General features: G+C 42.3%; 1 protein-coding gene across 2 annotated transcripts in view; it reads right to left on the bottom strand.

Annotated features, from left to right (window-relative positions):
• Positions 1–17,179, bottom strand: part of tbc1d16 (TBC1 domain family, member 16) — a 181,786-nt gene that overhangs the window by 25,980 nt on the left and 138,627 nt on the right. For both annotated transcript variants that reach the window (XM_051936499.1, XM_028820023.2), the window contains 3 exons: positions 12,104–12,238; positions 8,617–8,803; positions 1,852–2,031 (listed from right to left, as the gene is read on the bottom strand). In XM_051936499.1, coding sequence (XP_051792459.1) covers positions 1,852–2,031; positions 8,617–8,803; positions 12,104–12,238 — 502 coding nt within the window. The remainder of the gene's footprint in view (positions 1–1,851; positions 2,032–8,616; positions 8,804–12,103; positions 12,239–17,179) is intronic.

Here is a 17,179-nt window from a genome sequence, read left to right as displayed (position 1 = left end):
TGCAAGGCACTGCTGCCTGTCACACTTCTGTCAGTGACACATAACCAGCTGCAGGGACATCAGCCAGGAGCCACCATTATCTGATGTTTGGCCCATTTAATTCCAGAACATCTCCATGTGGTAGGGCCGTGATCAGGGAAATCTCCTTCCCACTCCCTACAACTGAACATAGATGCTAATGTTACTTCATACCACCCAACTAAGCTTCTTTAATACCCCAGCGGTGGGTCCTTCCTTCTTAGCCAAAGCCAGAAACCATCTTTCTCTGCCTCTTTGGTAGGGTCTCCCTTGGCATACAGGTTTGGGCTGAAAGGTCTGACAAAGAACTGTTCACAGAGACCCTCAGGAAGGTACAAATGAAAAAAATAAAACTGTGTAATCTGCCTGGGGTGGGTTACTGGGACCCACTTTTTGAGCCAGACCTGGGGATGGTGTTCACTGGCAAGTGGCCTAGTGGCTGGAAAACCCATAAAACCCTGCTGGGCTCAGCAAAAATGGCGACATGGTGCCATCTTGTGGGCTCACACCTGAAAGCCTAAGGGCGAGGGTCAAGAGTGATACCAGTTTTATGGTAGGCATAGACAGGAAAGACCAGGAGAATGGATGATTGATATGTTATATATGATTTAGCCAATCTATCTATCTAATCCTGCCAACTACGCTAAAATCTACCTATCTATCTAATCCTGCCAACTACGCTAAAATCTACCTATCTATCTAATCCTGCCAACTACGCTAAAATCTATCTATCTATCTAATCCTGCCTACTATACCAAATTCTATCTGTTATATAGTGCCTTTCACATCTATCTATCTATCTATCTATCTATCTATCTATCTATCTATCTATCTATCTATCTATCTATCTATCTAATCCTGCCTACTATACCAAATTCTATCTGTTATATAGTGCCTTTCACATCTATCTATCTATCTATCTAATCCTGCCAACTATGCTAAAATCTATCTATCTATCTATCTATCTATCTATCTATCTATCTATCTATCTATCTATCTATCTATCTATCTATCTATCTATCTATCTATCTATCTATCTATCTATCTATCTATCTAATCCTGCCAACTACGCTAAAATCTATCTATCTATCTATCTAATCCTGCCAACTACGCTAAAATCTATCTATCTATCTATCTAATCCTGCCAACTACGCTAAAATCTATCTATCTATCTATCTATCTATCTATCTATCTATCTATCTATCTATCTATCTATCTATCTATCTATCTATCTGTCTGTCTGTCTGTCTGTCTGTCATCACACACATGTGTTTTGGGGACAACTAAAGGGCTCTGATGGTTGTAATTCAGAGGGGAGTTTGGCACTGGCCTAAATATCCACTGTGACAGTGTTCCACCTTTGGTATTAATGTACTGTCTATTACTACGAGTGGATATTCCTGCTTTGTGGACCATACTAGCCAGAATCCACTATCTAGGTCTGTCCCTTAATGTCATTTGGTCATAGAACTCAGATCATGCTCAATTTAATTTTTGTATTTTGATTTTGTTCTGTCTGCGGTGGGTTGGCACCCTGCCTGGGATTGGTTCCTGCCTTGTGCCCTGTGTTGGCTGGGATTGGCTCCAGCAGACCCCCGTGACCCTATGTTCGGATTCAACGGGTTTGAAAATGGATGGATGGATGGATGGATTTTGTTCCGTTCCCTGTGCCTAATTCCCATACCACCAGTCTTGTGTTCTGTTTTGCATTCACCCCTTTGTGATGTTGCCCCAAGTTAAAGGTGCTCTACAAAAATACCTGATTGGATGGCTGACTGACTAACACAAACGTTTCACACAGATTTAAGCAGACAGATGGTGTGATAAAGTGACCTGATAATGCGCCCAGCATGCCTCCCAAATGCGTAAAGCTTCGGCATCAGGAAACTCCCTCTTGAAACAGAGGAGGATCCAGCGGTGGCAGAACAGCATCTGCAGCCCATCTTCACCCAGCTGCACCAGGTGCTGGTATAGACGCGGGTGCATTAACCTCAGCAGCTCTCGCAGGTACAGCTGAAATACACAAGAGGCGGATGTCAGGGGGAGTGCCAGGTGAACGCGGACATTTCACTTCTGTCACGTTTACTTATAAACGTATTTTCATTTTTAAATACTTATTTAAATACTTATTTCATATTTTTGTAAAAATGTCAAACCACACACAACATTTAGTGACAAAATGGATGTCACCTGAAACATGAGCATCAATTTATGCTTCTGTTCAAAGAGAGCACTCATGTTAAATACGTTTTATAATTAGATTAGTGGATCGTTGTGGACTCACACCATAAATCATTTCAGTTCGAAGATGCGCACTGTAGTGAACTAACAGTGGTCAGTCAGAAACTGTGACCCGCAACTTTAGTCCCGTAAGTGATCTCCTTGCAACATTTGCAAAATGGAGAGGTCCTTTAGTCAGCTGCGCAGAGGCCATCTCTGAATGCGGTGAGAGGTGCGCTTCCTGGTGACAAAGATGGGGAGTTTGCATTGTGCACGGGTGGAGTGTAGAGTAGTGGCGACACCCCACGGAGACGGTGTGGGCTGACACAGAGTGAGATCAGCTGACATCATCAGGAAGCACAGCTCACCCCATCGGGATTCCTTTGTGCTTCTAGCATGCGGCTTCACCGCTGAAAGAGCATTACATTTATCCTTTCATTCATTCACTCACTCGCTCACTCACTCATTTACTTATATATTATTATTGTTACACTTCATTTATTCATTTGCTCATTCACTCACTCACTCATTTATTCATTCATTGCTAATCTTCATTTACTCATTCATTCACTCATTCATTTACTTATATATTCATTCACTGTTACTCTTCATTTATTCATTTACTCATTCATTCATTCATTCACTCATTCATTGCTAATCTTCATTTATTCATTTACTCATTCATTCACTCACTCATTTACTTATATATTCATTCATTGGTAATCTTCATTTATTCACTCACTCACTCACTCACTCACTCACTCACTCACTCACTCACTCACTCACTCATTGGTAATCTTCATTTATTCATTTACTCATTCATTCACTCACTCATTTACTTATATATTCATTCACTGTTACACTTCATTTATTCATTTGCTCATTCATTCACTCACTCACTGATTCATTTATTCATTCATTGCTAATCTTCATTTACTCATTCATTCACTCATTCATTTACTTATATATTCATTCATTGCTAATCTTCATTTATTCATTTACTCACTCACTCACTCACTCATTCATTGGTAATCTTCATTTATTCATTCATTTACTCACTCATTTACTTATATATTCATTCATTGTTACACTTCATTTATTCATTTGCTCATTCATTCACTCACTCATTAATTTATTCATTCATTGCTAATCTTCATTTACTCATTCATTCACTCACTCATTTACTTATATATTCATTCATTGTTACAATATCTATCTATCTATCTATCTATCTATCTATCTATCTATCTATCTATCTATCTATCTATCTATCTATCTATCTATCTATCTATCTAAACTTCATTTATTCATTTGCTCATTCATTCACTCACTCATTCATGTATTCATTCATTGCTAATCTTCATTTATTCATTCATTCACTACTCTTTATCATTTATTTATTCATTACTTCAGTTATTCATTTTTTTTCACACCTCTTTCATTCGTTTGTTTTCTGTATCTGCTCTTCCTCAACGGAGCTGTGGGGTCCTCGAGTCCATCCCAGCAAACTAAAACATTAAACTAATTCAAGTTGCTCAAGACATGTGGCCTCACTGAAGGGCGTTTTTGCTTTTCTTTGTTTTCAGCCTGCATTTTAATTTGTGACAAATGCAAGAGTCACACACGATGCGTCTTGACAAAACTGTTAAATGAATACTAATATTTTAATTCCGTATTCACTAGCGTTGTGCGGAGGAGAGTTGGTTTCCACTGGCAACCACTCATGTGAAGGTGGACAGTCAAACGAGGGCTCGTATTTTTTTTTTTTAAAGAATTTCCTTCTTTTTTTTCCCCACCTCGTTTATCATTTCTGCCAAAGCTGTTTATGGAGATAAATATTCATTATTTAAAGTTTGTAATGTACAAATGCAAAAGGGAAGTTGCTTCTACAAAAGACTTCCTATTGACCTTTATGAATTAAAGAAGAAGAATTAAACAATGATCTTTTTCTAAATTAAAGTAATAAAGGTGGTCCAGTGGCAGTGCTGCTGCCTTACAACATGCAGACCGGGGGTTCAGGTCCCCGGTGCTCTCCTCGTGTGGCGTCTGCGTGTTCCTCCCATGTCCGTCTGTCTGGGTGGGTCTCCAAGACACGCAGGTTAGGAGGATCAGCGCTGCTAAGTCGGCCCGTGGGTGTTGACTTTCAGCCCCTGGCCGGTGTCCTTTTTGCTCTCTTCTTCTTTTGGCTGCTCCTGTTAGGGGTCGCCACAGAGGATCATCTTCTTCCACCTTCCATCACCTGCATGTCGTCTCTCACCACATCCATAAGCCTCCTCTTGGGCCTTCGTCTTCTCCTCTTGCCTGGCAGCTCTATCCTTAGCACCCTTCTATCATTATACCCCTCATCTCTCCTCTGCACATCTCCAAACCAACACAATCTCGTCTCTCTGACTTTGTCTCCAAACCTTCCAACCTGAGCTGACCCTCTAATGTCCTCATTTCTAATCCTGTCCATCCTCGTCACACCCAATGCAAATCTTAGCATCTTTAACTCTGCCACCTCCAGCTCTGTCTCCTGTGCCACCGTCTCCAACCCATATAACATAGGTGGTCTCACTACCATCCTGTAGACCTTCCCTTTCACTCTTACTGGTACCCGTCTGTCACAAATTACTTCTGACACTCTTCTCCACCCTGCCTGCACTCTCTTCTTCACCTCTCTTCCACAATCCCCATTACTTTGTACTGTTGATCCCAAGTATTTGAACTCCTCCAACTTCACCAACTCTACTCCCCTCATCCTCACCATTCCACTGACCTCCCTCTCATTCACACACATGTATTCTGTCTTGGTGGTCCTACTGACCTTCACTCCTCTCCTCTCATATCTCCACCTCTCCAGGGTCTCCTCAACCTGCTCCCTACTCTTGCTACAGATCACAATGTCATCAGCAAACATCACGGACCACGGGGACTCCTGTCTAATCTCGTCTGTCAATCTGTCCATCACCATTGCAAATAAGAAAGGGCTCAGAGCCGATCCCTGATGTAATTCCCCCCTTCGTCACTCCTCCTATAGACCTCACTGCGGTCACACTTCCCTCGTACATATCCTCTACAACTCTTACATACTTCTCTGCTACTCTGGTCCTTTTTTGCTCCCGTTGGACTGATTTACTCCTCTTAATTATTTGTATTGTTCCTTATATTTTTTTTATTCTCTCTAAGTCTTCATGATGTGACTTCTGTTTTGTGAATTGGTTCCGCAAGTGGCGGGACCACCCGCTCATCACCACCACGGTCCCAGGCAGTTCATTTCGAATGCTCTCTGGCAGGGGTTCTTAAAGAATGACTCAATTTTGCCTTATTGGTGTCTTTGAGACGTAGAATCGCCCTAAGGCCGTCATCCTGGTTAGTGCGGTGGTCACTCTTGGAGAATTGCTGACACAGGTCATAATGTAGAGATGCAGTTGTGCTTTAACTTCCGGCGGAGACCCATTGCAAAACACTCTGCCAACCGTTCTCGACCCTTTCTCTTGAGTATTATTGTGAATGTCGACTCTGAGTGGCCCAAAGTCAGGAAACACACGACGGACCCCTAAGGTTAAGAACCTGTGCTCTAGGAAGTTGGTGAGTGCTTACTGCGCACCTTTCCTTTCCTTATTGTGACCACTGGAGTTTTGATCTTCTGCACTTTCTCTTGACTTCACCTCCCTGGGAACTCCATTTTGCTTTTTTGTGCTCCGTGGAGCTTCATGTTCTTCTTTTAAATTGATAAATCTTTTATTTATAAAGTCTCTACGTGGCCTTCTGTGTTCCTAGCCGGGATTTTCCATAATACTCACCGCCTCATTCATTGGTCAAGACTCCTGTGTTCATTTCCATAGGAAGACAGGAATGTGTTTTCCTGTTTACGATTATTCCGGAAGTAACTGGAATGCTTGCGTTTGCCAGGTTTTGAGCATACAACTGGGTAATGAACTTGTGGATTATGCAGCACAAGTAACGTGAGAATTTTTGTTTCTAATTCCTCTGAACGTCCTTCACATCGTCTGCCGTTGTACAGCGCGGGTCACCATTGGGTTCTATTACATCATAATCTTTTTTCGCTCGTGCTTCATTAAAATGTTTTTCTCAACTATCAATATGAACTACGTGGGCTAAGGCCCTTAACCTTCAATTGCTCCAGGAGTGCTGTACAATGGCTGACCCTGCGCTCTGACCCCAAGGGGTATGTGAGAAGATGCATTTCACTGCGTGTTGTCCTGTATAACTATGTATGTGACAAATAAATAAATGAAGTAACGTTTAATACACAAAAATCATCCTTTAATGTACAGAAATGTCCTTGGACTGGAGGAGGAAACCAGAATCTTCATAGTGTGACCAAAAGGGGGCACCCCAGAGGCCCAGACGCCAGGCTTAAGTGCGCAAACACAGTCAAGGGCACCAATGAAGTGAGTTTTATCACACCAAAGTACCTCTGGTCGGTTCTTCCTTCAATACTCAAGCACAGTAACCACAAGCACAATCCAATCCAATAATGAGTTTCCTCCACTACCCCACCAAACGGCCGATTTTAATGGGGGACCCAGAAATACTTCCAGGGCCAGGGCAAGGCACCTCTGGGTCAGGCAGAAGCTCCCCAAACTAAGGAGGACTTCTCTCAACAGCACCTTCTGGCAGCCCCTCCCCAGGGACCCAGGACACGGTTGGCCTTCTAGACTACAAGTCCCATGATACCCTGTGGGTGTCCATACTGGGACCAGATCGGAGAAGCACTGCCATCTCCCATGCTGGGGTTGGGGATTAACTGTCCCAGTACATCAATTTTATTTTGAATGCCCCAACTAGGATGGGAAGCACTAGCCATTCTCGACACTGCGTTGGCCTCCCGCAGAGGTGGCCTTAGGGGTGTTTTGGGGTTTGTTCCTAGGGCTGACCAGCCCCATGCAGGGCAGGTTATATCAAACGCTATTACCTTTATGTGTGAACTGTAAAAACGTACACGCGAATTTAATAAAAATAATGTTGACGTACGCTGGATTTTGTCATTACAGTATTCAGCTAAATTTTCACAAGATAACACACGGACTTTTATCAAAATATAATGATATAATCTATTAAAAGAAGTGTGCCAGGATCTCTTCCATTCATGGTTTTCGACTGCGATACGGCTAAACCAGTAATAAAACATTGCTGCACGTCCCACTACCAAACACATCCCGCACTGTTTCAACGCGGCCTAATGTAGCAAACTGAACCAAACACTCGACTAAGAAACGATGGCAGGCTCTCCAGACACGAAGGAGTCATAAGCGACAACCCATCAGTTGTTCCCAAGTCAAAACAGAAAGCAACCCAGCAACTAATGGCCGATACCTATTTTAGGAAGGGATTGTACTGGCGACCCTTTTTGGGCGATGAAGGTGGACTATGGAATGTTTTCAAAGACGTACATGTATGGAATTTGATCGTGAAGAGGGATTTTCAAAGGGTTTCCTCTTAGAAGCATCTCATACTGGAGAATATAACTTGACCAATCCGCTCGAACGGAACATGCGGACCTCAAAAGCGGGACCCCCTTAGGTGTGGGGCCTAGGGACGATCGCCCCACTTGCCACCCCCAAACGCTGCTCTGTAACTCAGTCAGGACACTGTAGGCATTCTCAATAGGAATGGTAGGAGCACACGTGGATTATGCGACACGAGTATCGTGAACATTTTTTTGTTACTTCTGCGGACGTTTTTTTCTCACATCGTTTGCCGTTGTACAGAACAGGTCACCATTGGGTTCTTTTATATCAGAAACTGGTTTGCGTAGAATTTTTTTACATTTTGACTTCTCATCTGATTACTTTTCACGTCCTGCCTGGCTTATTGCGTGTTATTTGACTTTGCGGTTCACCTCTCGTCTGGGGTTTTCAGTTGCTTCGGTTTATTTTCGTTTTCTTTTCCTTGCCGGTTTTCTCAAGAAATGACTTATCTTGGTTTCCTGCTGAGTTAGGACAATAACTAAGTATAACATTTTCAAAAGATCAATTTTAGGGGGAGTATTTTCCCTCAAGTTGTCCATATGTGTGTGTGTGTGTGTGCGGATTGGGCTCCTGTGTCTACTCTACTGGTCGTGCAGGCCCTGAAAACTGCATGGATGGCTTTTCCCAGTGACACTCGTTCGTCAATTAAAGGACATCTTGAAGGCAGTCGTGCCGCCTGTGATCTTTCAACAGTTTTCTTTTTCTCGGCACGAGAAGAAAAAAAAAAAAAAAAACCAAGATAGTTTGCCTGCAGGATTCTTCACTGTAAAAGTCTGACACTTAAAAAGCAGCCAACACTTGCAGCTTTTGTTGATGGTGTAGATTGTGTAAATTAGAATTTACACATCTTGCAAAATAAAAAAAGAGGAGAAAAAAAAAAATAAGGAAAACAGGAACTCACAAGTTGCTTCTCCATGTCTTCATCGCGAGGAGAGCTGACAAAGATGGTGTTGTGCATCAGTCCCACGAAGCACCAGAACGTGTCCGACTCGTCTTGGACCTCTGTCAGAATTGGGGCCACCAGGTCCGACATCCCCTGGGAGTAACCCATCTCTGGATTATATACCGCGTAGTTTAACAGGATCCGCCTAAAGAGAGAGAGACACCAGCGGGGAGGGGTGGGGGGGGGGGGGGGGGGGAGAGAAGATGTTACTGTGAAGCAATTATGGAATGAGAAACAGCTTGGCGGAAAAGAGAGAACTTGAGCAGCTCCCCTCGGAAAGCGGGCTCAGGTGGCATTAGGTGGGGCCAGGGTGGGTAAACCCAAAGAGCACTATCCACCTGCCCGCCTGGTTTGCCACCCACCTCTCACATCCCACAACCCGCCTCCCACCTCATCCTCCAGTTTCCCACCCTTTCCGAATTTCACACGAAAATCTAAAGTGTCACCCCCCCAAACCGTCCTGAAATACAAAGGAGCTCTTGTTGTGGACCACTTCACATTTTTTTTATATCCTAATGAATCTTCTGGAACAACCAATTAAGTAGACTAAGGACATCAAGAGAAATGGGGGGGGGGGGGCACCATGGATGTTTTCCAGTGCTGGATTTGCCGTGGACCATGTGGTGCAAAACTGCAAATGGTGCAGCTGAACCAGGGTCCACGAAAAGGGGCATCCCAGATCAAATTCAGTATAAATCTCTCTATTATAATAAAGAAAATCTTGGGAAGAGAGACGAAACGAGACTTTCTCAGAGAGACACTTTCACGACCGGCGAGACGAGACTTTGTGCCGAGAGATTTTACAACGCCCGGGGCTGGAAATAAAAGACAAAGAGTAGATGACAAAGTAGAACGTCGTAAAGAATTCAAAAACAATGACGCGGCAAACATTCAGAGCGGGTTAGAGATAATGGAAGTACGAAAATTCGAAAGTCTCAAAAAAAGGATAGGAAAGATCGCACTAGCGCAAACAAACGGAAATTGTTACTCGGTAAAATAACGGAACAGCGAAAAAGAGAATAGAATATATGCGATATAACAGCGAAAAGAGATCAAATGTATTGTTCCGATTTAAAGTCGGAGACTTGTAGATCGTCTAATTCGTGTTGTCATCGGGGAAAAGTAGTGTTTCATCCCAGTGAAGAGGCGTATCCGCGAGAATTAAAGGATTGGTTGTTTGGTGAAAGTGAAATCCCGCGAGACAAGAGCTTATGCAAAGAGATTTGGAAAAGCCCCGCCCACATAGCCACGCCCATGGTTCAGTCATCTCTCATTTGTGTGAATGCTCTTGTCAGACACAGTTCGTGTAGAGAGAAAGAAACGATATTCACTCACGGCAGTTATACGTTGTGTTGTCACGATGGAATTCCAAAATTCAATAAAAGCGAAAAGAGATCGAATATATGGACACAGGTGATATGACAGAAGTATGTAGATATTGTTTGGCTTTAAACTTTAAGTCGGAGACTTGTAGATCGTCTAATTCGTGTGGCCATCAGTGTTTCTTCCCAAATGAAGAGGCCTATCCGCGAGACTCAAAAGATTGGTTATTTGGTGAAAGTGAAATCCACATACGCAAGCGGCAGAGACGTGAAGTGGCTGGCGCGTAGGGTAGGCCGGGGGGGGGGGGGGGGTTGGCGAGCGAAGCAAGCAGGGGGCAATGCCCCCCTAGTATAATACTAAAAATTGTAAGGCTAATGATGCATATTCAAATTGGGAATACAACAAAACTGCAATCTGGTAACTGTCACAGGTCCGCCGAGGCTCACGGGATCATTCTTGTTTTGGTCACGTCGGCTGTCCCATCCAGTCGTCCACTGAGAGGGAGCGTAGCTCACATACGAGGGACGTCCAAAAAGTTCTTTAACTCTATTTATTAAGAATTTCAAAAACAAACGACATCACTTTTTTTTTTACATGGTCACCTTCCTTTGCGGTGCAATTCTCCCAACTTTTTAATGCCATCAGCGAAAAATGTTTTCGGTGGAGCGCGTCGTCTCTGATGCACCACTGCTTTCACATCAGGGTTCTTTCTCCATTCCTTGGGGTCGTGGCTGTAGCTGGACGTCCGGAGCGCTCTCTGCATCCGTCACACTAGTTACGGCCATTTTCGAACATTTAAATCCACGCATAGGCGACTCTACAAGAGAGAACTTGATCCCCATACTGGGCACACCTGCGGAGATGGATTTGTGCTCCCGGCACACCTTTTCTCCACAAAAAAAGAATGCTGCTCCTCTTTGGTGCAATTTCTAAATTTGGCATGCCACCACAGGATGACGACTCTCATACTAAACTGCAAGGGCAGCCAGCTTGCCAGACTGAACAAGTCACATGACCCTCTCAGACTCCTCCCTCCCGCCTTCACCGTTTCCAACGAAAATATAAAAGTGTGCCAACTTTTTGAACGTCCCTCGTATATGTGGGCACCAAAATCTTTGAAGTACTTAGGTCCTCTAAATGTCTTAATCCGGCCCTGGCTCACGTATGAGGGTCATTTGAGAAGTTAAACACCCACGTTTTTTGGAAAGAAAAAAATCGCTACAAACATCTGTAGAACGTGAACGAGACGTCGTTTAAGGCCAAAATTTGCCCTGTCCTAGTTTGAAGAGTGACACTCGCTAGCCGTGATGTCACCAACTGAACTGCGCTGCCGTCTCATAGAGTTTTACCAACCTTATCAAGTGACCCTCATATTCGGGATTCGTTAATTTACACCAAAAAAAGAAAAGTACAGCAGTCCCCTCGTATCCGCTAGAGCCACGTTATAGGCAGAGAGTTACTCTACTCATGAATGTAGCTGTAGGTATCTCATGTTGTTAGTAAAGGAGTTACCCTTCAGCACTTATCCATCTTCCTCTTCTTCCTCTTCATGTTTCTGCACTTCTAAGTGGGGTTGATGTGCTTGGTCAACCTTCTCCCTACACGTTGGCCCTGCACCTCCTCCCCAGTTAGACCCGCTTCCTTCAAATCTCAGCCATTACCTTCAATAACAACCTTTCGTAAATCGAGAATTTAAATTTTTTCATTTGAAGGAAGGACTTGATGCCTTCTTTTAGGTTTAAGATTATCGCCAACACAGCCACTTTGCACTTCGGGGCCATAATAAGCAAAATAAATCCACAAGCGTGGATGGAGTTTACACCACAGATGCTATACGATGACTAACAGCGAGAGGTTGGAGAAGGTGGACCCGTGGACAACGAGATCCTTCATGCTGGATGCGGTTCCACGCCGTTCAGCCCAGTGGCATGTGGGTTAAGTCAATTTTATGGATTTTTCATGTTTTAATTTCATACTTTCAAAAAACGCGGTGGGAGAATCTGCCGCAGTTAAGGGGGAAACGGAGTGTTACGTTTTCTCCGATCTGGCTGTCTTGTCTGGGGGTTAATGGAAGAATATTCGCAACTTCCTCAAATTCAAAACCGTTTCCTGTTTCGTTTACCTCATGATCTCCACGTTGGGGTTGTTTTCTCCTCTGAAGAACTGATTGCTCCGGTCGGTCCTCACCACATCTTTATCTACTGTAAACTGCACGTTCCTCCAAAACATTTTGTGCTCATCTGGAGTCATGGACAACCTGAAAGGCATCAGAAAGAAAGGAAGAAGCAACTCAATGCAAGCAACGTGCACCACCTTCATAAAAAAGGAGGAACACCACAGGATTAGAGAGACCTCCCGTGATCTAAAATCATTTCAATTCATCTTTTCCTTCATTGAGCAACATTCAATACCCTGGAAAGACAAAGTGAAAACTGGATTAGTAATTTAAAGATCCCATTGACAGAAGTTCTCCGCCCCTTTGCTTCCACTCAGGTCATCATTGAGGTGTTTGGAGTCCACCTGTGGTCAATTCAGATGATTAGGAAAGGCACACGCAGGTCTAGAGAAGATCCCACAGTTGAGCAAAAACCAAGCCATCAGATGGAAGGAATTGCCTGCAGAGTATAAGAGAGAGGACTGTGTCAAGGCTCACTTCTGGGAAAGACTACAACAAAATGCCTTCCACATTGAAGGGTTCTAAGACCACATACAAGAATGGAAGAACTGGAAGAACAACTGTGACTCTTAAACGAGCTCAACAATCAGGAGAGAATGGCCTCGGTAAGACAGGAGATCAACAACCTAATGGACACTCTGAATCTGAGTGGAGGTCGGAGAAACTCCCAGAAGGACAACCACCACTGCAAAACTCCAATAATCTGGGCGTTACGGCAGAGTAGGCGGACAACAAATTAAAGCCAGCTAGGAGTTTGCAAAAAGGCACCTGAAGGACCCTCAGATGGAGGGAAACAAGATTCGATGAAACCAAGATTAGCATCGTGTCTGGAGGAAACTGGGCAAAGCTCATCACCTGCACAAAACCATTTCAATGGTCCATGAAGCATAAGGGTGGTTGCGGCGGCAGACAGGACTGAGGGAAAGCTGAATGGAGCAAAAATACAGAGACATCCTTCATGGAAACCCACTCTGGACGTCCAATTGTGCCGGAGGGCAAAAAACACGATACAGGAATGGCTTAGGGACAACTCTGGGAGTGTCCTTGTGTGGCCCAGACACAGACAGAAGATAGATAGACAGACATGAAGGGCACCATATAATACATAGAGAGAGAGAGAGAGAGAGAGAGAGAGATAGATAGATAGATAGATAGATAGATAGATAGATAGATAGATAGATAGATAGATATGACATGAAAGGCACTATATAAAATAAAAAGACATACGAAGGGATAAATATGTACATACAGGCACAGCCAAGGCACTATATGATATATGGAAATAGATACTGTAGGTAGAGGAAACAGATAGATAAATAGATAGATAGATAGACAGATAGATGTGAAAGGCACTATATAATTGAAAGAGAGATAGTCTTCAGTTTTAAAGATAAAAGAAACCTGCTCTCTCAACTCACAGGTCTATTTTTTTGTTTACAGGTTGGAAAGTTGGTGTCCCGAGAGATGAGTCCGCTCCCACTCTCTCTTAGGCTCATGTAAGAACTCGAGCTAAAAATGAAAGCAGAGCCAGCGGGCTGTGTTTCCAGAGTTGCGTCAAGTTGCGTCAGGTCTCATATGTTATTTCTGGCACCAGAGAATATGCAGTGAAAACAAACACACTAATTAAATCTGTTCCCCTGTTGTTAAATGGATTAATGCACTCAGGCCTCTCCGTCGCACACTCACACCGTAGAGGAGGTTAAGGATTGAGTTTCCCATTGTGACCCCCCCCACCCCATTTTCTGGTTCCCCTTTAAAGTGTTACTTTATTTTGCCCTGTTTTTATAATTGTTTTTTTTTAGTTGCTGGTTTTAGTATTATTATTTCATCATATTTTAGTGTTACTACGTACTAAGACAAACAAAACAAGTCAAGACAAAAGTGCTATGAGATGAAGCCAGAATATCTCAATCAAAATCAACAAACTGTTCTGATTCAGTGATAAAATCCGAATCTCTGACAAAGAAGCTCCTGTGCTGCATTGTAATTTATTAGTGAAGCTTTGTGACGTGAATCGGGGAGGAGGCAGCAACCCGTTGTCTATACATAGTGATTTCTAAAATAGCGACATGGCACACTAACCAATGAAACAAAATCTAAACTAAAATCTTTACCAAAGAAATAAAATTCAAATTAATATATAATAAACCAAAGACTGAAAAAGAGACTTTCAAAATATAAAAAGCTCATGAACCAAAAGTGCAAAAAATGTTTTAACCTGACAAAATGGGTTGTGTGTGGGTTGTTAGTAATTTTCACCTTTTTAAAATGTTTTGCAAAATATACATTGTACTTTATGTTCTAACTTACACTTGGGACAGGTGAATTGTCACATCTATCTATCTATCTATCTATCTATCTATCTATCTATCTATCTATCTATCTATCTATCTATCTATCTATCTATCTATCTATCTATCTCTCTATCTGTTATATAGTGCCTTTCACATTTATCTATCTATCAGTTATATAGTGCATTTCACATCTATCTATCTATCTATCTATCTATCTATCTATCTATCTATCTATCTATCTATCTATCTATCTATCTATCTATCTATCTATCTATCTATCTATCTATCTATCTAATCCTGCCTACTATACCAAATTCTATCTATCAGTTATATAGTGCCTTTCACATCTATCTATCTATCTATCTAATCCTGCCTACTATACCAAATTTTATCTATCTGTCTATCTATCTGTTTTATACAGTGTTTTTCTGTTTATCATTTAGTGTTCCTTTATCTATTTTAATCAGTGCCTTTCATATGTCATATGGTCTCTTCTTCCTATTTTATGTTGTGTTCCTTCTATTTATCATTATAGAGCCCATTTACTGTATCTCTCAGTTTTATTTAGCACCTTTCTGATCTCTCTACCTATCTAGCCGGTCCTTTGACAGCACGTCCTGTCTAATCTCTCGACAGAGAAGGGCCATTGTAACCAACAGCACTAAAGCAGTTATGTCTGGTTGTGAAACAGCCGGGAGGTGCACATAACAGAACAGGCTGTTCTGTACTTGGCTTGTTTTCCCCAAATGTCTACATATTTTTAAACCGTTTGACCTTTGGATAGGCGGGTTAGGAAATGGAGGAATGGATTTAACTAATCGTCTTTTATCCATTTTTCCTTGTAGTTTGTTCTACAATTGAAGATGTTGTGCTGCGGTCTATCAGATGCAAGGACATTTAAGTCTCTCCTTAATGCTGTGTAAGAAAGCAACAGCTGAAAGGCAGGAAATAACTCTGATGGTCTCAGACTCCCTGCATTTATGTCAGGATGTAAGAAAACACACACACACCACACATACACACACACACAGAGCAGAAAACCTCAAGATGGGCTCCAGTGTGTGTGGCTATAATGTGCTATAGTTCACTAGATTATCACTTGGGAATCAATAAACTACCACACACCCATCTATCTATCTATCTATCACTTCTGTCGTTTGTACAGTACATGATGTTCCTACAGTAAAAGCATCTGTTTAGACACACAAGACCAACATGTCAACATTCACCCCAGTTTCATCTGTCATCTGTCAGCCCCCAAGGTTCAACTTTCACATATACCATTAGATATTCACCTCCAAGAATGTGCCATTCTCAGTGAGAAGAAACGTTTTCTGACACATTTTCTACTCGTGTTCACCATTAGTGCCCACCTGTGTTCTCAAGTGAAAACTGGTATCAGCCTTACTGTGACCCCTTCATCATTTTCACATCAACCTGCCCCACTTGCTCCTCTAATCTTCATTTACAGCTTAGACAATCCCTCCTGGAACAAACCAACAAACTCTTTCTCAATTGTTTCTGTGCTCCACTGATAATCTGGAAACTCAGATGGCACCCAGCTTTCCATGGGTCCTCAGTGAGAACTTCCATCGCAGTGGGAATCCATGGAGGTGTCTGAGTTTATCTCAGTGTGCACCGCATTAGGAATGTAGAAGCTTTTTAAATGTAAGTACCCCAAGAGCACCATTAGTGGAAATCAAACACAACTTCTACACTCGAATACAAACAATTCCAGTGTTTCCTTTTTCTTCCTCCACACGCACGTGTCAGTACCCTTAACAAAGAGGCTTCATCCTTGCGCTCTCTCATTTTACTGTTTCGGCAGGCAGGTGGCACTCCTTCCTTCTCAGATAACCTGGCAGCTCCTTAAGCTTGTGGGGACTCAAGGACAAGACATTCAGCCTCCTTGGCAAAAACAACAGTTAGTTGATTATTGAAGGTCTGTAAGGTCGACATGTAAACCAAACTTCTAAACAACTACAACCATAAATGTATTATTGTGTGTGGATAAGCGTCTCATAACATATTCTTGAAGATTATCAGTCTACAGGTTCCACATATAAACTCAAGTAAGAACACAATCTAAAGATAATAAACTGAGTTCTCCATAATTTCAAATACTTATATTGTGTCTCCTCTTCATCACCATTTATTTAAGCTTTAAAGCTTTAAACGCCTTCACTTCTTCCTCATTGTTCTTACCCTATACTCCTGGGATTGGTCACCTTGCACATCTCTTGACATTCTCTAGTGCTGTTACATCCTTCTTAAAATATAGAGACCAAACGTGTAGCTCATGCACGGTACAGCTGAAGGTGAACATTGATAGACATGTTGAATAACAAATATACTTGACTTGTTAGTGTATTCATTGAGGAACAATCATGGAAACTCTCAACGTATTAGGAATTTCTTAATGTGACAAAACAACGCAGGAGACAATAAAATGGGAGCAAGAAACAGCAGCATAAGACAAGACAAGGTAAGATATGATGTGACAAGACAAAACACATCAAGAGAATAGAACACAAAATAAAGGAAGCTAATATAAGATAAAAATATAAGATAAGATATGCCAAGGAAAAAAAGGATAACGCGTGACAAAATAACGCACGATAAGACAACCCTAAAGAAGATGAGCAAAAGGACAATGAGACAAGCAGAGGAATGTGAAGACAGCACGAGATAAGAGGAGACAATGCTAGAAAAGATCAGCAAAGGGATG

Source organism: Erpetoichthys calabaricus, chromosome 14 (assembly GCF_900747795.2).
Source record: "Erpetoichthys calabaricus chromosome 14, fErpCal1.3, whole genome shotgun sequence".
Taxonomy (NCBI): Eukaryota; Metazoa; Chordata; class Cladistia; order Polypteriformes; family Polypteridae; genus Erpetoichthys; species Erpetoichthys calabaricus.
The sequence above is the reverse complement of the archived record's forward strand: the minus strand, read 5'-3'. Positions and strand labels throughout refer to the sequence as shown.